Source organism: Acomys minous (assembly GCF_964271855.1).
Source record: "Acomys minous genome assembly, chromosome: 5".
NCBI lineage: Eukaryota > Metazoa > Chordata > Mammalia > Rodentia > Muridae > Acomys > Acomys minous.
The window spans coordinates 13,873,792-13,892,620 of NC_140494.1; the positions used below are offsets into that span (position 1 = coordinate 13,873,792).

At 45.8% G+C, this 18,829-nt stretch overlaps 1 protein-coding gene across 5 annotated transcripts in view; it reads right to left on the minus strand.

The window, feature by feature from the left end:
* Positions 1-4,000: 4,000 nt before the first annotated feature.
* BEND7 (BEN domain containing 7) overlaps positions 4,001-18,829 on the minus strand; it is an 84,107-nt gene continuing 69,278 nt past the window's right edge. For 2 of the 5 annotated variants that reach the window (XM_084781790.1, XM_084781788.1), the window contains 3 exons: positions 17,796-17,915; positions 9,924-9,977; positions 4,001-6,207 (listed from right to left, as the gene is read on the minus strand). In XM_084781790.1, coding sequence (XP_084637916.1) covers positions 6,146-6,207; positions 9,924-9,977; positions 17,796-17,915 — 236 coding nt within the window. In that variant the 3' untranslated portion in view covers positions 4,001-6,145. Of the gene's footprint in view, positions 6,208-9,923; positions 9,978-17,767; positions 17,916-18,829 lie in introns of all 5 variants that reach the window. The other 3 variants (XM_084781789.1, XR_014779263.1, XM_084781791.1) reach the window with 3 other exon arrangements.

Sequence of the window (18,829 nt, forward strand, 5' to 3'; positions counted from 1 at the left end):
CCCCTTGGAATCTGTCTCAGCTTTGAGTGGAAGCTTTCACATTAATGGGAAGAAAGAGAGCTGGCCAGAAAATGGTCACCACACCGGTATCAGCTGCACTTCTGGAAGGGTGACCTAAAGTATATCAGTCTCAAATTTAGGTTTTGAAATCTAATTTAATTACTGGCTTAATAGGCATATGTTGCCTGTATGTATCTCCATGTACCACATGTGTGTCTGGTACTGGAGCAGGCCAGAAGAGGTCCCCATATCCCTTGGAGCTGGATTGAGCCACTGTGCGGGCGCCAGGAGTTGAACTGGATCCTTTAGATCAATAGCCAGTGCTCTTGACCACTGAACCATCTCTCTAGCCCCAAATTTTATGATTTAAAATGTCCAGCTTCTCAACGAACATATCTAAATGATATCAAGCAAGACAATGAAAAAAGCCTTTGAACATGAACCCAATTTGGGTTATCAGTTATATGTAAAGTGTTCTGGGTATTATACCATCTGGATTCTGTTTCTAGAACAGTCTTTGGCTCTTTAATGATCATTCTTTGAAATGTTCGTTTTCACTGATAACAAAATAAGCACTACATACATACATACATACATACATATGTTATATATCTGTACATATTGATGTTCGGGGGATGCCCAATTACATGCACCTTGAGTTAAAAAAAAATACAAGAGTTGATCTGTGTACATACACAGCATTGGTTGAAATTCTGTGTTATGCAATTCTCATCAAACATGGTCAGTGTCTCTTAGGCCACCAACTGTCACAAGTTCGCCATTGTCTATGGAAGCAGTAGGTGGGTGACAGGGCATCCCACGTGATCTAAACTGTAGGATGAAAAAGGTTGGACAATATAGTGTCAGGTCTCTCATGTCATTGGTTTGCCTGCCTGGCCTTCCCTCACTCAGGGGCCAGCGCAGCATCCTGTTGCCATTGGACTGGGCCTTCTTGGGTCTCTGATAAGAGGTTCAGCATTTGGGTTGATGAGAGGGGAGTTGCTTTCATCGTGGGCGGTACTAGGTGGGAGGGTTGGATCCTGAATGTCTCCCAGAGGTTCGTGTCTTGGAGACTTGGACCCCCCAGGGCAGTTTTTAGAGGTGTGTGTGTGGGGGGGGTCACTGAGATGATTGAACTACCGAGTTTATAGATAATGGGCTGGGCAGGGATGGGCCTAGGTGGAAGAAGAGGCCATTGAGAGCTTAGCTTCTAAAAGCTCCCTTCTCTCTTCCTTTTCCTGCTTCCTGCCTGCTCTGAAGTGAGCGACTCTGCCCTGCTGTACTCTCTCCTCCATGATCCTCTGCGTCAACACAAGCCACAGCAGTGTGGGGTCTGTTAAGTGTCTGAAACTGTGAGCCAAAATACAATCTTCCTTCGCCAAGTTGAGTTATCTCAAGCATTTTGCCAAATCAATGGAAAGATGAATAATACAGCAGGAGACCACAACTTGCTGTAGGTAGGATGACCGCCTTGCACGGAACGTTCCTCGCTGGTTCACCCTCCCTGGGAAAGTCGACTACAAACGTTTTTAGAGGGACAGCAATCTTAATGGTCTCACAGAGAGGCCCCCTGACATCGAGGCCTAGATTCCAGTAGAACGTTAATAACCAAGTGCACGCAGATGATTCTAGAGAGCATTAGGCCACCTGGGTGAGATGTCACTAGGTGGAGCCTGGCAGCTACTTGTGAGCAGTCGTAAGAATTACCTTGATGGTGACAGATAAGTGAAGGAGGAACTGAGAGCAATGTATGCGCTACAGATTGTAACTGCTTCTGGTCTGGGACAGAGCTTGCAAGTTTAAATCCTCTCCTTTCTGGGAAAGTTGTTTACAAATACAAACAGGACTTGAACGCAATGTTTCCCAGGAGGTTCTGCTGTATGTCTGACTTGATCTTGTGCAGCTGTTGTACAGGCAACTGCAGCTGCTGTGGGTTCATACGTACCATGGTCTTGTCAAGTCCAAAGACAGCTTGGACAGTCCTCCTCAACCCCTCTTTTGTTCCCTCTTCCAAGAAATAAGGTCTTTTTAAAAAAAATATATTTATTTATTTATTATTATGTATAGTATTCTGCCTGCATGTACACCTGCAGGCCAGAAGAGAGCATCATATCACATTGCAGATGGTTGTGAATCACCATGTGGTTGCTGGGAATTGAACTCAGGACCTTTGGAAGAGTAGGTGGTGCTCTTAACCACTGAGTCATCTCTCCAGCCCCAAGGTCTTTTTTGTTGTTGTTTCTTTCTTTCTTTTCTTTTTTTTTGGTTTCTCGAGACAGGGTTTCTCTGTGTAGCTTTGGCTGTCCTGGACTCACTCTATAGACCAGGCTGGCCTCGAACTCACAGAGATCCGCCTGCCTCTGCCTCCCAAGTGCTGGGATTAAAGGTGTGTGCCACCGCTCCCAGCCTTGTTGTTGTTCTTATTTTTTGTGATCCTGGTATAGTTCTAAGCATGTTGTCAAGGGTCACAGAATGAATGAATGAATGAATGAATGAATGAATGTGCTAGAGTCTAGCCCAGACTCACCTACTAGCCTCTGGATATGTTACCCTGTTGCCTGTATCTTAGATTAATGGTACCCCAGCTAGCATCCTCCGTCCATCCTCCAGCCCAAGCAAGGCATTGCATTTTGTTTTCTCCTCTTGTGCTTGCATGTGGCTGGGTTTGCCCTGCAGTCCTTTTCTCTCTTCCACAGTTCTCCCCACAGCGGACTGATGTCTACTTAATTCAAATGGGTCGACATAAAATAGTAAACAGAACCTTCTATTTAAACTGCTCCAGTGGCTGACTTGATGTCCTAATGTCTTGGGAGGGAAGGACCCTGGTGCAGTTTGGTGCCAGGTACCTCCCCAGTTTGGTTCTAGCCTCTTTCCCTGCCTTGCACCTCAACCTGGTTGGCTGGAAACCGCCACAGGGTCTGACCTAGTTGTACTGGGTACGTGGTGGAGCTGAATTTGAGTGGAGCTGGGAAATAAGCCCACTGTCCTAGTCAAGCACTTGATAAGGCTGGGATGTGGGAGGACGCATATGTCAGGCATCCCCTTCCGGTGGAGCCTCCTACTGGGGACACGCCCTTGCTCACGTCAGATTTGAAAGGCTGATAGAGTCCTTCTGCTAGGACACCAGTTCTTGCCAGCATAAGGGAGCAGGTGAATCCCAGTGGCCCTGGGCAGTGGAGCATCATATGGACAAACATTTTCATGGATACAAGGAGCTCATAAAAGAGGAGGCACATGGCAGGAGCGAAGAGCCTGTGGCCGGCTCCCAGCTTCAAAGAAAAAACAATGTGTGAAGACTTGCTGACTGTAGATTTTTCTTTCTTTCTTTCTTTTTTTTCAAACTGCTCATTCTGCTGCCTCCCCCAGGCCTCCCCTCCCCAGCTGCTATCTTAAGTAGCAGCCACCACTTGCCACCACACCAGTTCTAAACATCTCAAAACCCTCATTTTGGAACAGATCCTGAAATAAAGTCCCCAATGGAGCCAGATTCCAGCCTGGGAGTGTCACGTGCTCTGAGCTGGGGATTGAGTATGCCCTTGGGAACTAGGTGTGGCCAGTACAAGTGAGGCACAGCGCCCTGCTGTGTTGAAGGAAGAGAACAGTACATAAGCATTAGCAGCCATTTATACTGGGGAAGATTGATTTGGCCTTCTGGGTGTGTTGTTTCCATAGAAGCAGGGCTTAACCTTTTAAGTGAAGATTATCAGGCTACCTAATTCATTTAAAATTAGGCTTTGAGCATCTCAGTGCTTAGTGCCCAAGTGTTTCTGTGGGACTTGCTGTAGCTATTGATCCAACTGCCAGACAGAGCTGTGACTGTAGCGTCTACCAGGCTCTCACTCTGCTGGAAATCCGTTTGCTTTATTTGTAAGCATAATTTCCCACAGAGGCATAATTCCTGAGAAAAACCATCAGAATATTCATAAACAGCTTTTAATTAATGAACAGCATTGCCTTCATAAACACAGGAAGACTGGGCTGCAAGCAAGACACGTGTGTGTTCAATTAAAGTAATTTATTGTATTTTTTTCCAGGATGGACAGAAAGGGCATCTTGGGAGTTGATATCACAGCACAGTGTTACACACCATTTCACAACTAGCTTTGCATTGAATTCTTTTTAAAAGAACATTGTAATCTTAAAAAATCTGAATATTTACATTTTAATAAAACATATGTACAGAAGATTGAGGCATATCATCCATCAATGTGGACTTTTTTCCCCCTAAGAAAGCCTATAAAAAGGGTTTCTGAACAAAGCTGAACAGTAGTCACAGTAAGTTAACACAAATACAATGTAGACTTACAAAATATGGTTTTATCATTACAGTTTTGATCTGCCTTCCCAACTTGTCAATCCATTGCACTTATCTGTGTGCTGAACGATCTGATCCCTACCCTCCTCAAGTATTGACAACTCCAAGCTCTCACCCAGGCTTGGAAGGAAGCATTATTTGAAGGTGTATAGTGCACAGCGAACAGGGCTACAGTTGTAGGTATATGTTCTCCCTGCACTAAAGAACTGCGTTCACCATCCTTTAATAGAGTGAAGCGCACTAATTCAGCTTTTCTGTTCCCCCGAGGAGCATTTCATTCTGGGGGACAGAAGACAGTTTTTGTCAGGATCTACTACAGAATGAAGTGAAGGTTCTGGTTTGTCTGTAGCTCTTCAGAGCACTCAATACAACAAAAGGATTAGGACTTGCTTGGAAACAGAATCCAGTAAGATATGATGGGAGTGATTTCTGAGCCCTCCGTGGAGCTTCCAGAGGAAGAGAAATAAAAGGTACACATCGTGGGACACTACGGTCTAGTTACTAGACCGACATTTTGTCACATTCCAGGGACATCACATAGTGTCTTCACTGATTCGCTGGTCTTGGTGGAACATTGCTCTAGTCCCCCTATCTTTAGTGCTACATGCTCCGTGCGATGCGACACAGTACATGGACAGGGTCATACGGACATCATCCAAGTTCTTCGGCCAGCTGGCCACCTAGGGTGGCCTGGCTCTAGGGTGGCCTGGCTCTAGGCAACCTAGTCTTCAGTTCTCTCACTGGCAAAGCAGAGGCTGGGACTCGGTCCCTGAAGCACTAAAGGTTGGTTTTTAAGGCATGGCTGAAACATGCTAGGGAAAAGGGTAAGCTTTCGCATGGTGGTGGCTTTCATCCCTGGGGTTCTGGTCTGGGATCAGATGTGATCAACAGTCACATTTCTTTCACAGCAACTTTTGGCCTTTGTGTCAAGTGCCCAAGATTCAAGGTGATTTGCTTTACATGATAAATTAGGGATATATGCAAGGTTTTCTAAATAAGTGGTATTTTCAATGCACTATTTCATTAGTAAAAGAAACATGGAGGTAAATATTTCTGTAAAATAAATATCAACACAGCAAAGATTTCTTTGAAATAAACCCCAATTTTTCCTCATATTTAGTTTTACATAAAGTAGAACGCAAGTGTATGAGGGACCAAATAAACTACAGAATAAACATGAAACAGGGTCAAAGCCATGGCCGCTCTGTTAACACCATTTTTAAATGCTTAATGGCTCCCAAGCAGATGGGTGCTTACTTTGCGTTACTTTTTTTTTTTTTTTGGTCACTACATCATCATAAATTATGTGAAAGGTTTTTATTTCCTAAGAATTTGTACATCATTTGTACTTCTTCGGTTCCGAATGTCTGTTTCAGGTTATTATGACTGATGTCATAAATGACTTCACTGGCCAGGTCAGAGCTCTCCTGTCTCTCAGAACAAACGTTCCCTCCTTTGAGTGAAGAGAGGCCAGTTATCACTGCTTTGTAACCTCTGTCAGTCCTAGAAGAGAAGGTCTGCCCTGCATGCAGCTAAGCAATTTACAAGAAAACAAATACACTTACAAAGACTGTCCATTCACAATGGGACTGTGAAGGGATAAAACCAGGAAGAGAAAGGCTTCTTTATGATGGGTCACACGCACTGGACTTTTAAAGGGTGACATCTTTAAGCATGATTTCTTTAAAAAAATTATGCCAAATTGGAGTTGTGATACCACACGTTACGAAGAAATTGTTCAGACAGGACAAGCCAGCACGGAACACCCACACTTGCAGGAACCTCAACTGGATTGTTGAGGAAACAGAACAGTATTCTAAAACGCCAAGTCTAGGCAATGGGTCTTGGCTCTGGGTCCTCTGAAGTCTCTCTCCTGGTGACAAATATATTACCTACAACAGAAACAAGAAGATAAGGATGCTGCTTCTCCATGGTGGAGCTGTACATTTTATCACATGGCTGGGGCCTGGGGGGGGGGGGAGCAGAGGAGAGGACCGAAGGCTCCAGGGTGGGGTACAGAGAGAGGAGTGGACTGGAGGCTCCAGGGTGGGGCACAAGCCCGTACTGTCTACTCAAGTCACTAAGCAGCAGCCTCAACTGTGCTAAATGAATAATTTCAAGAATAGGAGTTTCTGATGTTTTTTTTTTTTTTTAAAACAAAGCCCATGCATACACATTACCACCATTAGTGATATACTCCTCAGCAGTAGAAAACAGCTAAATATGATTTACCTGAAAACACTATTAAAGAGCCAGCAATGCATGTGTGGACTTGGATAGAGTGGGGAAAAAATGCTTCTCAGGTGAAAACCAAGCAACTCAGGAGAAAAATTCTGTTTACTCAATCTCCATTAGATAAGCAAACCAAACAGAGAAAAACTGAGTATGTGGAAACACCAGTAACAGCTGTCTCTGAGTAATGAGATTAAGTAAACTTTCTTACTTTAGCTTCCTAAAACATTATAGACACAAAAGGATGACAACTGATCATGTAAATTACTAAGCCCAGACAAATATTACTCTATTCAAACTGAGAGGCCTCACCTCCAAATCGAAAAGGAACTATTTTGACAGACTTTATATGATTTTTGTAAATGTCAATTGCCCTCAGATTTCTGGGGGCAATTCCTGATCCAGCACCCCCTCCACATCCATGCCACAGTGTGGAGGAAGCTGCTTATATCTCTCACCCTTGTCTGAGGGCAGTGATGTGTGCACCGGACCCCAGGACAGTGCTGGCAGCTGCTCAGAAGGCTCACTGATCAACAGGTTAACACGTTTCAGCAGGGTGGTCCATGCCGATGGTCCCAGCACTCCAGGAGGTGGAGCAAGAGGATCAGGACCTCAAAGCCAGAGGCCAGCCTAGGCTACATAAAACCCTTCTTGAGGTTTAACTGTAGTAACTGGAACAAATGCCATGTGACCACCTGAATGTAATTCTACCCTGATCACTACAGGCTCGCAGCAACCCAGGGATCTTCCCTCCCCTCTCCCTGATAAAACCAATCTAAAGGAACAAAAAGGGCAAAGTAATAAAAAGCTCCATCGAATCTTTACAAGGGAGCAACCTGTGTCAGCTCAGATACACGAGGAGTTGACTGTGGTTGTCCACATGTGGTTGTCTGCCCAGTTCTGCACAGTGAGGCTGAGCCCACTGCGGCTCTGTGTTTAAGACATGGAGTTCAGTGCTTTGGATGGCTGGCTCAGAGCGTGTGGAGGGGTGAGCTGCAGCAACGCTGTGGTCAGGGAGGCAAGCCTGGTCGTGGATTTTACTTTAGAAGACAACCATGATCTGGGTGTAGTGGTGCATGCCTTTAATCCCAGCACTCGGGAGGCAGAGGCAGGTAGGTGTATTGCTGTGAGTTCGAGGCCAGCCTGGTCTACGAAGTGAGTCCAGGACAGCAAAGGCTACACAGAGAAACCCTGTCTCGAAAAACAAAAAACAAAACAAAACAAAACAACAACAACAAAAAAGACAACCATGAAGCCTGCTGCCAAGATTATTGAACCTGATACTTAAAAAATCTGAGAACCAATCTGTGACCTCTTTCCTCCTCCTCCTCTAAAATGACAAACACTTTGAAGAACTGTAAATGATGCTGCTCAGTGGCTTGTACTTGTATCTACCACCAACAACCTTTCTTCTCGGTCACCTCACAGGCCTGGGCAGAATTTAAGGAAGGCATAGAGGACATGAACTTAATAACTGAAGTGAACTGACGCCAGACTTTATAAATGTGAAGACTGAGGCACGGAAACGGAATCCTAATGGGACTGCATGTCCGTGTCTCCCGGGATCTTTAAGAAACATGCAGAGAAAAGCTGGCTTTGGCTTACGGGAGTTGAGGGGACTGAGCCTAGCCAGGCTATCACAGCTGTGACACCTGGGGGAAGTCATTTAATGTTTCTGACCTCAGTCTTCCCCTCCACCCCCTGTGAAATAAAAGGGTTGGATAAAAAGAAGGGATTGGTCCATATGAGCACCCAAGTTCCCTTCATTTTCAGATTCCTTGGCAGCTTGGCACTCCCATGAAGCTAGCTCCTCCAGCAGCCCTGGGCTGTCTTGTTCTCTGAAACATCTCTGCCTCCATCTTTAGACAGTTAAAGGCAAGGGCATAATTGCAAGATGCATGGTCTTCAAGTAACAAAGCAGAAGGCCACTGGGTCATCTGACACAGAGGACAGCTGCTGTAGATGCCCAGGGGACAACCACAAACGCGTGACATTCCTCCCCAAGGGCCCTGAACCACGGCTTCATGACTGTGATTAGTATTTCCTGCAGCTGCTGGGAATGGGCCAAAGGTGACAAAAGTATTGTCAGTATGAGTTGCCTGATATTCAGAAAATGGTAAGGAACGCTGAGATCACACGTTCAACTCTCCTGAGTTACCAGTATGGAAACAGACAAAAGGAGACATCCCCTTTTGTATAACTACTATAGATCGTAAGAACTGGATATAGGCAGATTTGTGTGTGTGTGTGTGTGTGTGTGTGTGTGTGTGTGTGTGTGTGTGTGTGTGTGTGTACCATGTGGCTCATTTAATTTATTCATCCATTGATCTGTTGCTTGGCTACTCAAAGCAGAGAAAGCACAGTGTAATGGCTTCTGGCACCTCTAAGTTCACCTATGCGCTTTGCATTAGTAGCCCCCAAGATACGTGTTATGAAAACCACGTGACCAGTAGAGACTCTACCAAGAGTTCCTACAAACATACTACATACTCTACTCGTATTTTATAAATTTAATTCAAGTCTCACTGCCCCAGATCTAGAGAACAAAGCAAACCAAAAGCCACAGCCACCACCTAACTAGAAGGTTTCTTTTTTGGACTGTCTGGAGTTTATGGATGAAGGACGGGCGGGCAATAGGGAGTCCTGAGACCAAGTGAGGGGATAAACTGCTGGACACAGGCTCGTGTTCTCCTCCAGGGTGTGAACTCACACCCCCGGGGAGGAGGCCAGGAGCAGAGGTGTTACAGGAGAGGACGGGATCAAACCCACAGTTGAACACAATTGTGCGTCCAACGCTTCTGTGCTGCCCTGTGGCATTTGTTGACCTGGTTCAAACACCAGGAGTGTGTCACTCAAACTGGACTGGCTTATTCAATCACACTTAAAAACACAGCAGTTACTAAGCGGAGAGTGCTGATGGCTGCCTCTCAGAGGCCTTTTGGTGGAATAAGACAAAATGGGCCTGAATTTGGTCACACAAAGCTGACAATCCTGGTTTAAAGTTAAATGTCGTTTCATGTTAAAAATGCCTTTTAATGTCTAAAGGCTTGGCAAGGTAGTGTGTTGCGATACTAACTTCTTAGGATTTGTATTTCTGAGATTTAAAAAAAAATATTTTTGTACATATACATTTATATTATTACACATATATACAATAGATTACCTATAGCATTCCTGAGATTTTTATGAATATAAAAGAGGGTGTGAGAAAAATGTTGCTTTTCATATTCAATGTGAAAACAGATCTTAACCTAGGGCCCCCAGGAAACTCTGAATGTGAGGGCCCAGGCCTATTACAGAAGCAGCTTGCCCTAGCACCTGCATCCCTCACTGTAAAAGCATTTTCAATGCAAATGTCTCCTTGCAGCAGGTTTACCTGTTGGCGGTAGGGAGATGCCGTCCAGTCTTTCATCACCGTCAGCTACCTCTGCTGGTTACAAACATAAAACACAGATCTCATTAGTTGCGGCGAGCGCATTCATTTTGCGGGATACAGGAACACAATTAAAACGACTCCAGTGTACACGTGGCTTTCATCTTCTGCCTGTTCGCTTCACTTGCTTCACAGTGCAGGTCTGAGCAATCGTTATGTGAACACAGTCTTGTCTGGATGGTCATGACAAGAAGTCAACCCTCCTGTACTACAACCTGAAAAGTCTTCCAGCCTTTTTTTTTTTTTGTCAACCATGGGGGGTTTCGGCTCATTTTTTCTTATTTTCCAGCAGCAGGATGAGCTGTGTAAGCACACAGTGAAGGCACGTTAGGTTACTGCCTTCTGACTATACAATTGTACTTTTCACCCCCTAAGGCCCCTCCTAGTGTGAATTCTCAGAATGAACTTTCCTTTGGAGATGCCTGGTTCTGGAGCTGTCACGTCTAACTCCTGGATCTGTTTAGTCATGAAGGAAGCAGAGAGAAAATACGTATTTGTTCAAATGATTCCTCCCTTTCATAGTTTAAAATGCAAGTGTCACTTTTCTTTTCTTTTCTTTTTTGAGGATTTATTTACTTACATATATAAGCACTCTATTTGCATGTATGACTGTGACAGAAGAGAGCACCAGACAGAAGAGGACACCAGATCTCACTATAGATGGTCATGAGCCACCATGTAGTTGCTGGGAATTGAACTCAGGACCTCTGGACAAGCAGTCAGTGCTCTTTTTTTTTTTTTAAATATTTATTTATTATTTATTATGTATACAGTGCACATTAGATCACATTACAGATGGTTGTGAGCCACCATGTGGTTGCTGGGAATTGAACTCAGGACCTCTGGAAGAGCAGCCAGTGCTCTTAACCGCTGAGCCATCTCTCCAGCCCCGCAGTCAGTGCTCTTAACCCCTGCGCCATCTCTCCAGTCGCTTTTCTGATATGGGTTTCAGTCTCCTTACAGGTTTTACAAAAGGCGATCCTCCTTCATCTCTCTCACACACAAACCCTTCTACTAAATGCAAAGGGAAGGGAGGGGCTCAAAAGTCTAGTAACTCAGGGGAGTAAGTCTCCCCTTACATGCTAGAGACAGAGGAAACATTCGCATGTGACCGCTGGGATAATTCTGGTGGCATCCTCTATGGCCTGCCCCATCCCACTTATGGCTGCACTTGTGTGCCTAGAGGCCAGACTATTGCCTCACCTTGTAGTATGGCACTGGCAGAAAAGCCAAAGCAAATTCTATATTCTCATTTTCACTGTCTGTGCGTTAAACACGGCCAAGGGCAGACACAGGCAGAAGTGCTCCCTGTTTTCTATCTCTAGTTTAGTCTCTCCTATCTTGTCCTAAGGTGGGTAGACCTGGCGTCAACAGCTGCTGGCCCATGTGAGTCACTGCAGCAGGAAAACAGAGACGCTACAGGACAGTCAAGGTTGATAGCGTTTACCAGCAGGACAAAAAAGAAAACTGGCAGGATTGAGTTGGATAAGGCGATTTCCAGAAAAGATATAAGACAAACTAAAATTATCTAGATAAAAGGCCCTGGGCGTTCTCGGTATGTGTGCACACGTGCGTGCACGCCCTTGCCTACTCCCACATGTGGGCACACATGGAGGTCTTGGGTCATTGTCAGGTGTCTTCCTCTCTCACTCTCCACATAATTTTTTGGGGGGACAAGTTCTCATCCTGAACCTGCAGCTCACAGTTTTAGCTAGACTGGCCAGTCAGTCAAGCCTGGGATCAGCTCGTTTATACCACATCCGAGTGCCGGGGTTACCACAACTGCCTGGGGTCCCTGGAGGCTAGAAGGTGCTGGTTCCCCTGGGACTGGAGTCATGGCTTGCTACGAGCCACTGTGTGGGTGCTGGGAACTGTTCCTTTGGAAGAGCGGCCGGCAGTTTAAGTTGCTGAGCTGTCTCTCCATTCTTGCTCATACTTCTTATATGCAGGCCTATATGATCATGTGCTTTTGTCATAACAGGACCTATGGCCTAATATACATAAACTGTTAACATATAAGTTAGTATCTGCTGGCTGCATGCATAGGGCCAAGTGTCAAGGGTGAAGAACACCCGTGAGTGACTTAATTAGGACACCTGTCTGTAACAAGCAGCTCCCAGCCGCTCTTCTCCGGCAACGATCACGTTGTAAAATTTGGAAGAGACTGAGCAAGTCCCAATAAAAATTTAGTAGCAGTGACAGCTTTACTCCTGGATCTAACGCAAACAATAAATTGTGATTTCAGCTCTGAGGAAGTAATCTAATAAAAATGATAAAAATCCCACTAGGAACAGAATTCTAGTTATAGGAAAAAAACTATTACATGTGATGAGAGCCCCAAATGAATTTGTTTGGATTTGCATAACGACCTTTCCACTCATGCGGGGGCACTGCTTTCTCCTACAGTCAGCGCACACTCCCCCGAGCCATGAGCTGATTGGCTCTGTCCAGTCAGAGTCTGCACCCAGTTCTAGGAGCTGAGCCGAGTATGATAAACAAGGCTATGGAAGTTGTGTAGGTCTTTAGCACATTATCCATATTAGCATCTCGATGGAAAATAACCAAGCCAGTCACATTATAGATGCTGGCTCTTTCAGGAAATGCAAGTGGCTCTTGTTTCTGTTTGCTGCCCCCCCAACCCCCCTACCCCCTTATGTTGTTGAGAAGTGCGCCAGTGGTTCACACAGACACACTCTGTCTGCTATGGCCGGGGGCCATCCTTTTGCTCTGGTTTGACTTGTCTGGGCTGGCTCTGTCTTAGAGTCAGCTTCTTTCTCAGTAGCCAACACAGCCTACCCGACACATCATAAATGTGCCGGTGGAGCACATGTGTAAAGCTGCTGATCAAAAGTCCAACCGCCTCAAGTCACATCCTGATGCCCAGAGTCTCAAGTCAATCTTTTGAGCTACGGAGTAAAGGAGGGTTGAGGAGCATGCTACAGTTTGGGTCTCCTTCTGGAGAAACAGCTAAGTGTATGTGCGTGTGACTGGCCAGTTTGGGGTATGGGTGGGGAACGCAGAGGCATAGTCCCTCTGTGTGCAGATGTGTGTGCTGGGGTGAAGGCGGGAAAGGCGAGAGAGGCCGGGACACTTGACCCTGGTCTCAGCACCTGACAAGAGAAGGATTAAGGTCTGCAGGCCCCTGGCCTGGCCTGGGCTCCTGTGTTCGAATCCTTGGCTTCTAGCTGCGAGCACTCTTTTGGGGGGCTGCAGAGCCTTTCGGAGGCCTGGCTGGCAGACGTCGGTAACTGGGAATAGGCTTAAGGGTTATGGCCTGGGCCTGGTTTCATGGCTCCATCCCGAGTCTCTCTCTGCTTTCTGTTTTACAGAGATGCCAGGAGATGAGGAGTCCCAACTGCATGCTCCTGCCGTCCCGTCAAATCACGTTCCTCATCATGACGAGCTACATCTTTTTAAACCACGAACCAAAACAAAACCTCCCTTGAGTTGTCACAGTGGTGAGAAATCCACACAGGTAAGACAGCGAAGGCACTAGAACAATGAAATTTAAACTGAATCTATCTTCATCTCGTGGTCCAGCAAGACTGTGCCTTTTTTCTCCCCTCCATAGGACTATCCTCCTCCAATGTCTCCTGACTTTCTATGACTTCTACCTTTAAAGGTTTCCCTGGAACTTTAAATATTTAGGCCCAACAGGACATTCCTTTGCCCCAGAGGTGCAGGCCCTGGCACATCATCAAAGCCCCATCCTTTTCCAGGCTCTCTGTAGTGCTACAACGAGGAGCATCAATAGTTCTCACATTTCCCCAACTGTGCCCAGCAGTCCTCAGGAAGTAGGACAGGAGCAGCCACATGTGCAGGTGTTAGCTGGCCTGCCTGGGGTAGCTCAGCCAGTGTACCCCTGGGAGCAGCCACATGTGCAGGTGTTAGCTGGCCTGCCTGGGGTAGTTCAGCCAGTGTACCCCTGGGAGCAGCGTGTGAGCGAAGCAAAAGTAGTAGGGGCTGGCTCGTGGCTCTGTGGTCCTTTGTCTCGCTGATGCTAGGTTTATGTCTTTTCATTATGACACAGTTCATATTTCTTTCAAACCTGAATATCTGGTGTCTTTGTATTTTGGTCCAACAAACAGTTTCCCCTTTCAAATTAGGAGGTATGCAGACGGAAGTCTTTACACACCCAACAGCTGAGCCATTCAAGGTAGAATGTAGGAAACACAAACCAACGTCATATTTATTGGCACAGGTGCCACGCAGGCCTAAGTGGCACCCTGAAACCTGCTTTGCCTGTAAGACTGAATTAAGACATCACTGCTCAGTCCGGGATTATACACTAGGTAAATCCAACGGGGCCACTGTTGCTTGAGTTTCCGCTTTCCTTTTTATTCCTGTCTTAATCCCTTCCAGGAGTGGGAGGGGGCCCTTGTGATGTCACACGGGGCAGAAGCAGAGGGCCTGAAGCACTCAAGTGAAGAGCAGGGTAGTAGGAGGTTAACCTCACATATTTTCCAGCTGGCTGAGGCCACGGGACAGCGTAGACTCTGAATCTCTGGGGGAGGATGGGAGTAGACAGGAGCCTGGAGGGGGCTACAGCAGATGAGTGGAGAAGGAGACGAGAGAGAGAAAGTGCTGAGGAAGCACAATTAGGGAGAGTCTAACATGCCGGCCGGCCGTAAGGAACACCAGGAGTCCGAAGGACTTTCTTCCAGTGGGCAGAGTTCAGGGACCATGCCACCCCATGGGCCTAGAGGGAACAGAATAAACCGTGGAACCTTAAGTGAGAAAAATGGCAGTATTCTTCAGCATTTCATAGTCTCACAAGAAAAGCAGGGTGCTGGCTGTGTCTTCCTTTCTGTAATTACTGATGTTTTCTTGAGTCACTCAAAGATTTCTTAAGAGTTGGCCCTGGCTCACTGTGTTGTCTGGGACACAAACATGGCACAGGAGCGGACTCTGTTTTCAAGTTCCTTGTCCAGGAATCAGGAAAGGGACTCTACAGGTGACCGAAGTGAAAGTACTGGGGTCTCTACTGAACGTTTCAGGAGAAGGGAAGCTCTGTCATGCTTGTGAAAGGTGTGAGAGAGCAGCCATCTCAGAGCCAGAGAGAAGGCCAGTTTGGCTGCAGAGCCTGAGGCTGGAGGACAGGGCTGCACCGGGGAAGACTCAGCTGCAAACACCGCTCGAGATTGCTATGTCTGAATGTGGCCCTCAAAGGTGACGCATCGGAGGCCCAGTCCCCAGCCCAGCAGAGCTGGCAGGAGAAGCCTGATGGGAGGTGATCAGGTAACACCCCATCCTGCCTTTTAGAGTGAGGGGTGGGTGTGTCTCCCTTTCCTCTCTCTCACTTTCTCTGTGCCTTTCGGCCACAGGCTGATAGAGCAAGAAAGCCCCCAGTCTTGGATTTTCAATCTCCAGAACTGTAAGCTAATGAGCATCAAACAGTCAGAGATTGGTTCAGTAGCGGTGCCCTCCCACACCTCTATAACAGCTTAAGTGAGGTGAGGTGAGGCTCCCACGTCTACCTTCCAAACTGTCTCCTGCTTCAGCCTCACAGAGTCCCAAAGCCTGCTGCCAAGATGATCTGGGGTTTGTTTTCATTTGATGAATAAAAATCATGCATACATTTAATAATGAAGAAGGAATAAGTAAGTTCAGGGGCCAGGGTAGTTCCTTTCTGCAGGGGCCAAACGCTAGCACATGAGTGTGGTGTTAGCTTTAAGTTGTCCATGTGACAGAGCAAGATGCGCTTTGGAGGAATCCTAAGGCACTGTTGAGATCAAGCGGCCTGTGGGAGACGGCTTTAGTTACACGGGACGAGCCATTCTCAGTGTGGACAGCATTTCCTAGCAGATGCCCAGATAAAAGACACAGGAGGAAAGGTTTCTGTTTTTGTTTTTTTTGTTTTCCCTCCCTCTTTTGGCCTTCGCTCTCACCGCTGAATTTATCTACCTTGTTGCTGTTGGTGTTGACTCCTTAGCTGACGTCAGAAGCAGCTTCTTTCTGATTCCAATGTGGACTGAAGACTAAGGTCTCCAGGAATCCCAAGGTCTTGATTCAGACTGGGAGAGCCGGGGCCTGTAGCCCACGGCCTGGGCAACTATCGGGCTCTGAGCCTCTCCACTGTTAGACTACTCTGAGGGTATTATAGAAGCAAACCTAAAAAAAAATCCTCTTTTAATATAAAACATCGTGCGCATGTATGAAAACAACATGGTATTTTGAAATCATACACATGTAGAATGGTGTCTAATGGCGTGAATTCATCTACTTATCAAATACTTTATGAAAATATGTGATGTGAACTCAATTCTTTTCAAGTAACAGCATAAATAACACTGCTGGTTGTGATGTCACATAATCACTCTCACTCCTTTTGCCTAACTGAAGCTGTGTTCCTTTGCTTAACATCTTCCCAGGCTCCTTCCTGGTGCCCGAGCATCACGCTCTTTCTGTTGCGTCCTCAGTGAGACTCTGCGGTCTTGTATCTCTGTGCTGCTTACTTCACTCAGCATAAATGTCTCCCATGTTGATGCAAACAAGGGACTTTCTTCTTTTTAAAGGATCAAAAGCATTTAGTTATGTATGTACAGCACATTTTCATTATCAACTGATGTGGTAAGGTGGACGCGTAGGAAAAATACCTCAATGAATACCGGAATGCAGATGTCTCCTTAACATACTGGGATTGTTTGGGGATGTACTGGAAATGAGTTTAATGGGTCATACGATAATTAAAATTCTTTTTTGTGTGTATGTTAAGTGTGTGCACACCCATGTGGGGCCAGAGCATAATCTCAGGACTTGTTATTCATGTGTCGTCTCTCTCTCATCAAGCAGGCTAAGATGGCTAGCTAGCCCACCCTGCGGATCCTGTGCTGAGATTACAAGGGCAAGCTTCATTATTTATTTAATTATTTTCTTCCTGGGTTCTGGGAACTTAACTCCTCAAGCTTGCAAGGTAAGCATATTACCAGCTGAGCTAGCTCCCTCAGGCCCTATTTTTATTGTTTTTTCAGGAATCTTAATATTGTTTTTGATTACAGATATACTAATATACATGAAATTTAGAAATACAACCCAGAGACTTGTGATCTACTAGAAATAACCATTTTTGGATGATAGGAGAAAACTGACCCAAAGAGATTTCTAGCTGGTGAGGTGGTGCAATTCGGGAGGCTGACACTTCGATGACCACATCTAGATAGACACAACCAACTGGTGTTCACTTTGCCTGAGAAAACAACTGCCAAGATGCCAACTTTCAAGTTTTAAACACACGCACACCCCTTAAATTCATTCCAACCTGATGGGTGTTTCTGACAGAATAAATTTTTTAAATTTAAATTTAATTTTTTTTTTTGAACTGTGTAGCCCTGGCTGTCCTGGAACTCACTATGTAGACCACGTTGACCTCAAACTTATGGAGCTCCTTCTGTCTCTATCTCAAGTGCCGGTATTAAAAGTATGCACCATCCTGCTGCTTCCCCCTCCCCCCTTTTAAATTTTGAGCAATTAGTCCTTTAAAAAGCTTGCGTAGATATAAACAAACAAAATCAATAGTTAGATAAAAATCAAACCACAGAAGACCCAATTCTACACGTGAAGCCCATTAGACCACGGATGAGATTAGAAATCTTTTCATCCCGTACTATTCAAAGCAAATGGCCTACATAACTTTTACTATTCAATCCTATGGCAACTTTAAAGTTCACGAGAGCCAAGCAGAGCACCTTACACAGAACATCTCGTTCCAGAGACAAAAGATACCGTGATGCTCCAGAGAGAAAGCGCTGTGCTTCATAAAGGCGAAGAGTTCAGTAAAGCACACTCACAGTGACTTCCTTTACAGCTCATCCATACCTGAGCCTCTTTTCAACCTCCTTCTGGCCAGCTTAATTTGATCCTGTAGAATCTGTACCCAGTCTCTTGGGCCAGGAAGTTTATCCACGCGATTCGCAGTACAGTACTTTTCGGTAAAGACTGAAAGAAAACATGAAATGCTACTAAATACTTTAACAGTAACAAAAGATGACAGAACAAAACAGGAAGACAGTCCAATGAGAAAACAAGTCTATGTCTTTTGTGGTTTTTTTTCCCTGGTGTTGGGAATTTAACCTAAACACACACACACACACACACACACACACACACACACACACACACACACACACACACATCAAGCATGAACTCTACTACAAGCTACTGCCTCAGCCCTGAGGTGGATCTCTGAGGATGTCAGATCATCAGAGTATACCCACGTCATGGTGTGAGTAGGCATGGTACCCAAAGACACATGTGCTTAAATGCTTGGCCCATAGGGAGAGGCACTAGGAGGTGTGGCCTTGTTGCAGGAAGTGTGTCACTGTGGGGACTGGCTTCTAGGCTTCCTATGTTCAAGCTAAGCCCAGTGTGGCACACAGTCTCCTGCTGCCTGAAGATCAAGATGCAGAGCTCTCAGCTCCTTCTCCAGCACCGTGTCTGCCTGCACGCTGCTGTGCTTCTTGCCATGACGATATTGGACTAAACCTCTGAGCTGTAAGTCAGCCCCAGCTAAATGTTTTCCTTTGCAAGAATTGACGTGGTCATGTTGTCTTCACAGCAATGAAACCCTAAGACAGGCCTCCACGGTGGCACTGTGCGCTTTCCGTAAAAACGGCAAGCAGCTGAGCCGTGGCTACACGTGATGGCTTGTGCTTCAACAGAAAACTGGCTGGAAACACTAAGCAGTTTGTGTGGAAGCTGCTCTCTTTGTGTGTGCATGTGTCCAATGGAAAGAAAAGAAAACACTTCATATGACTCTGCCAGGTCCATTCATGACAGAGTTGAGCAAACACGTTAAACGACTCTGTGCTATCTGTGCAAAACCAAACGCAACATTACACAGAGATGTTCTC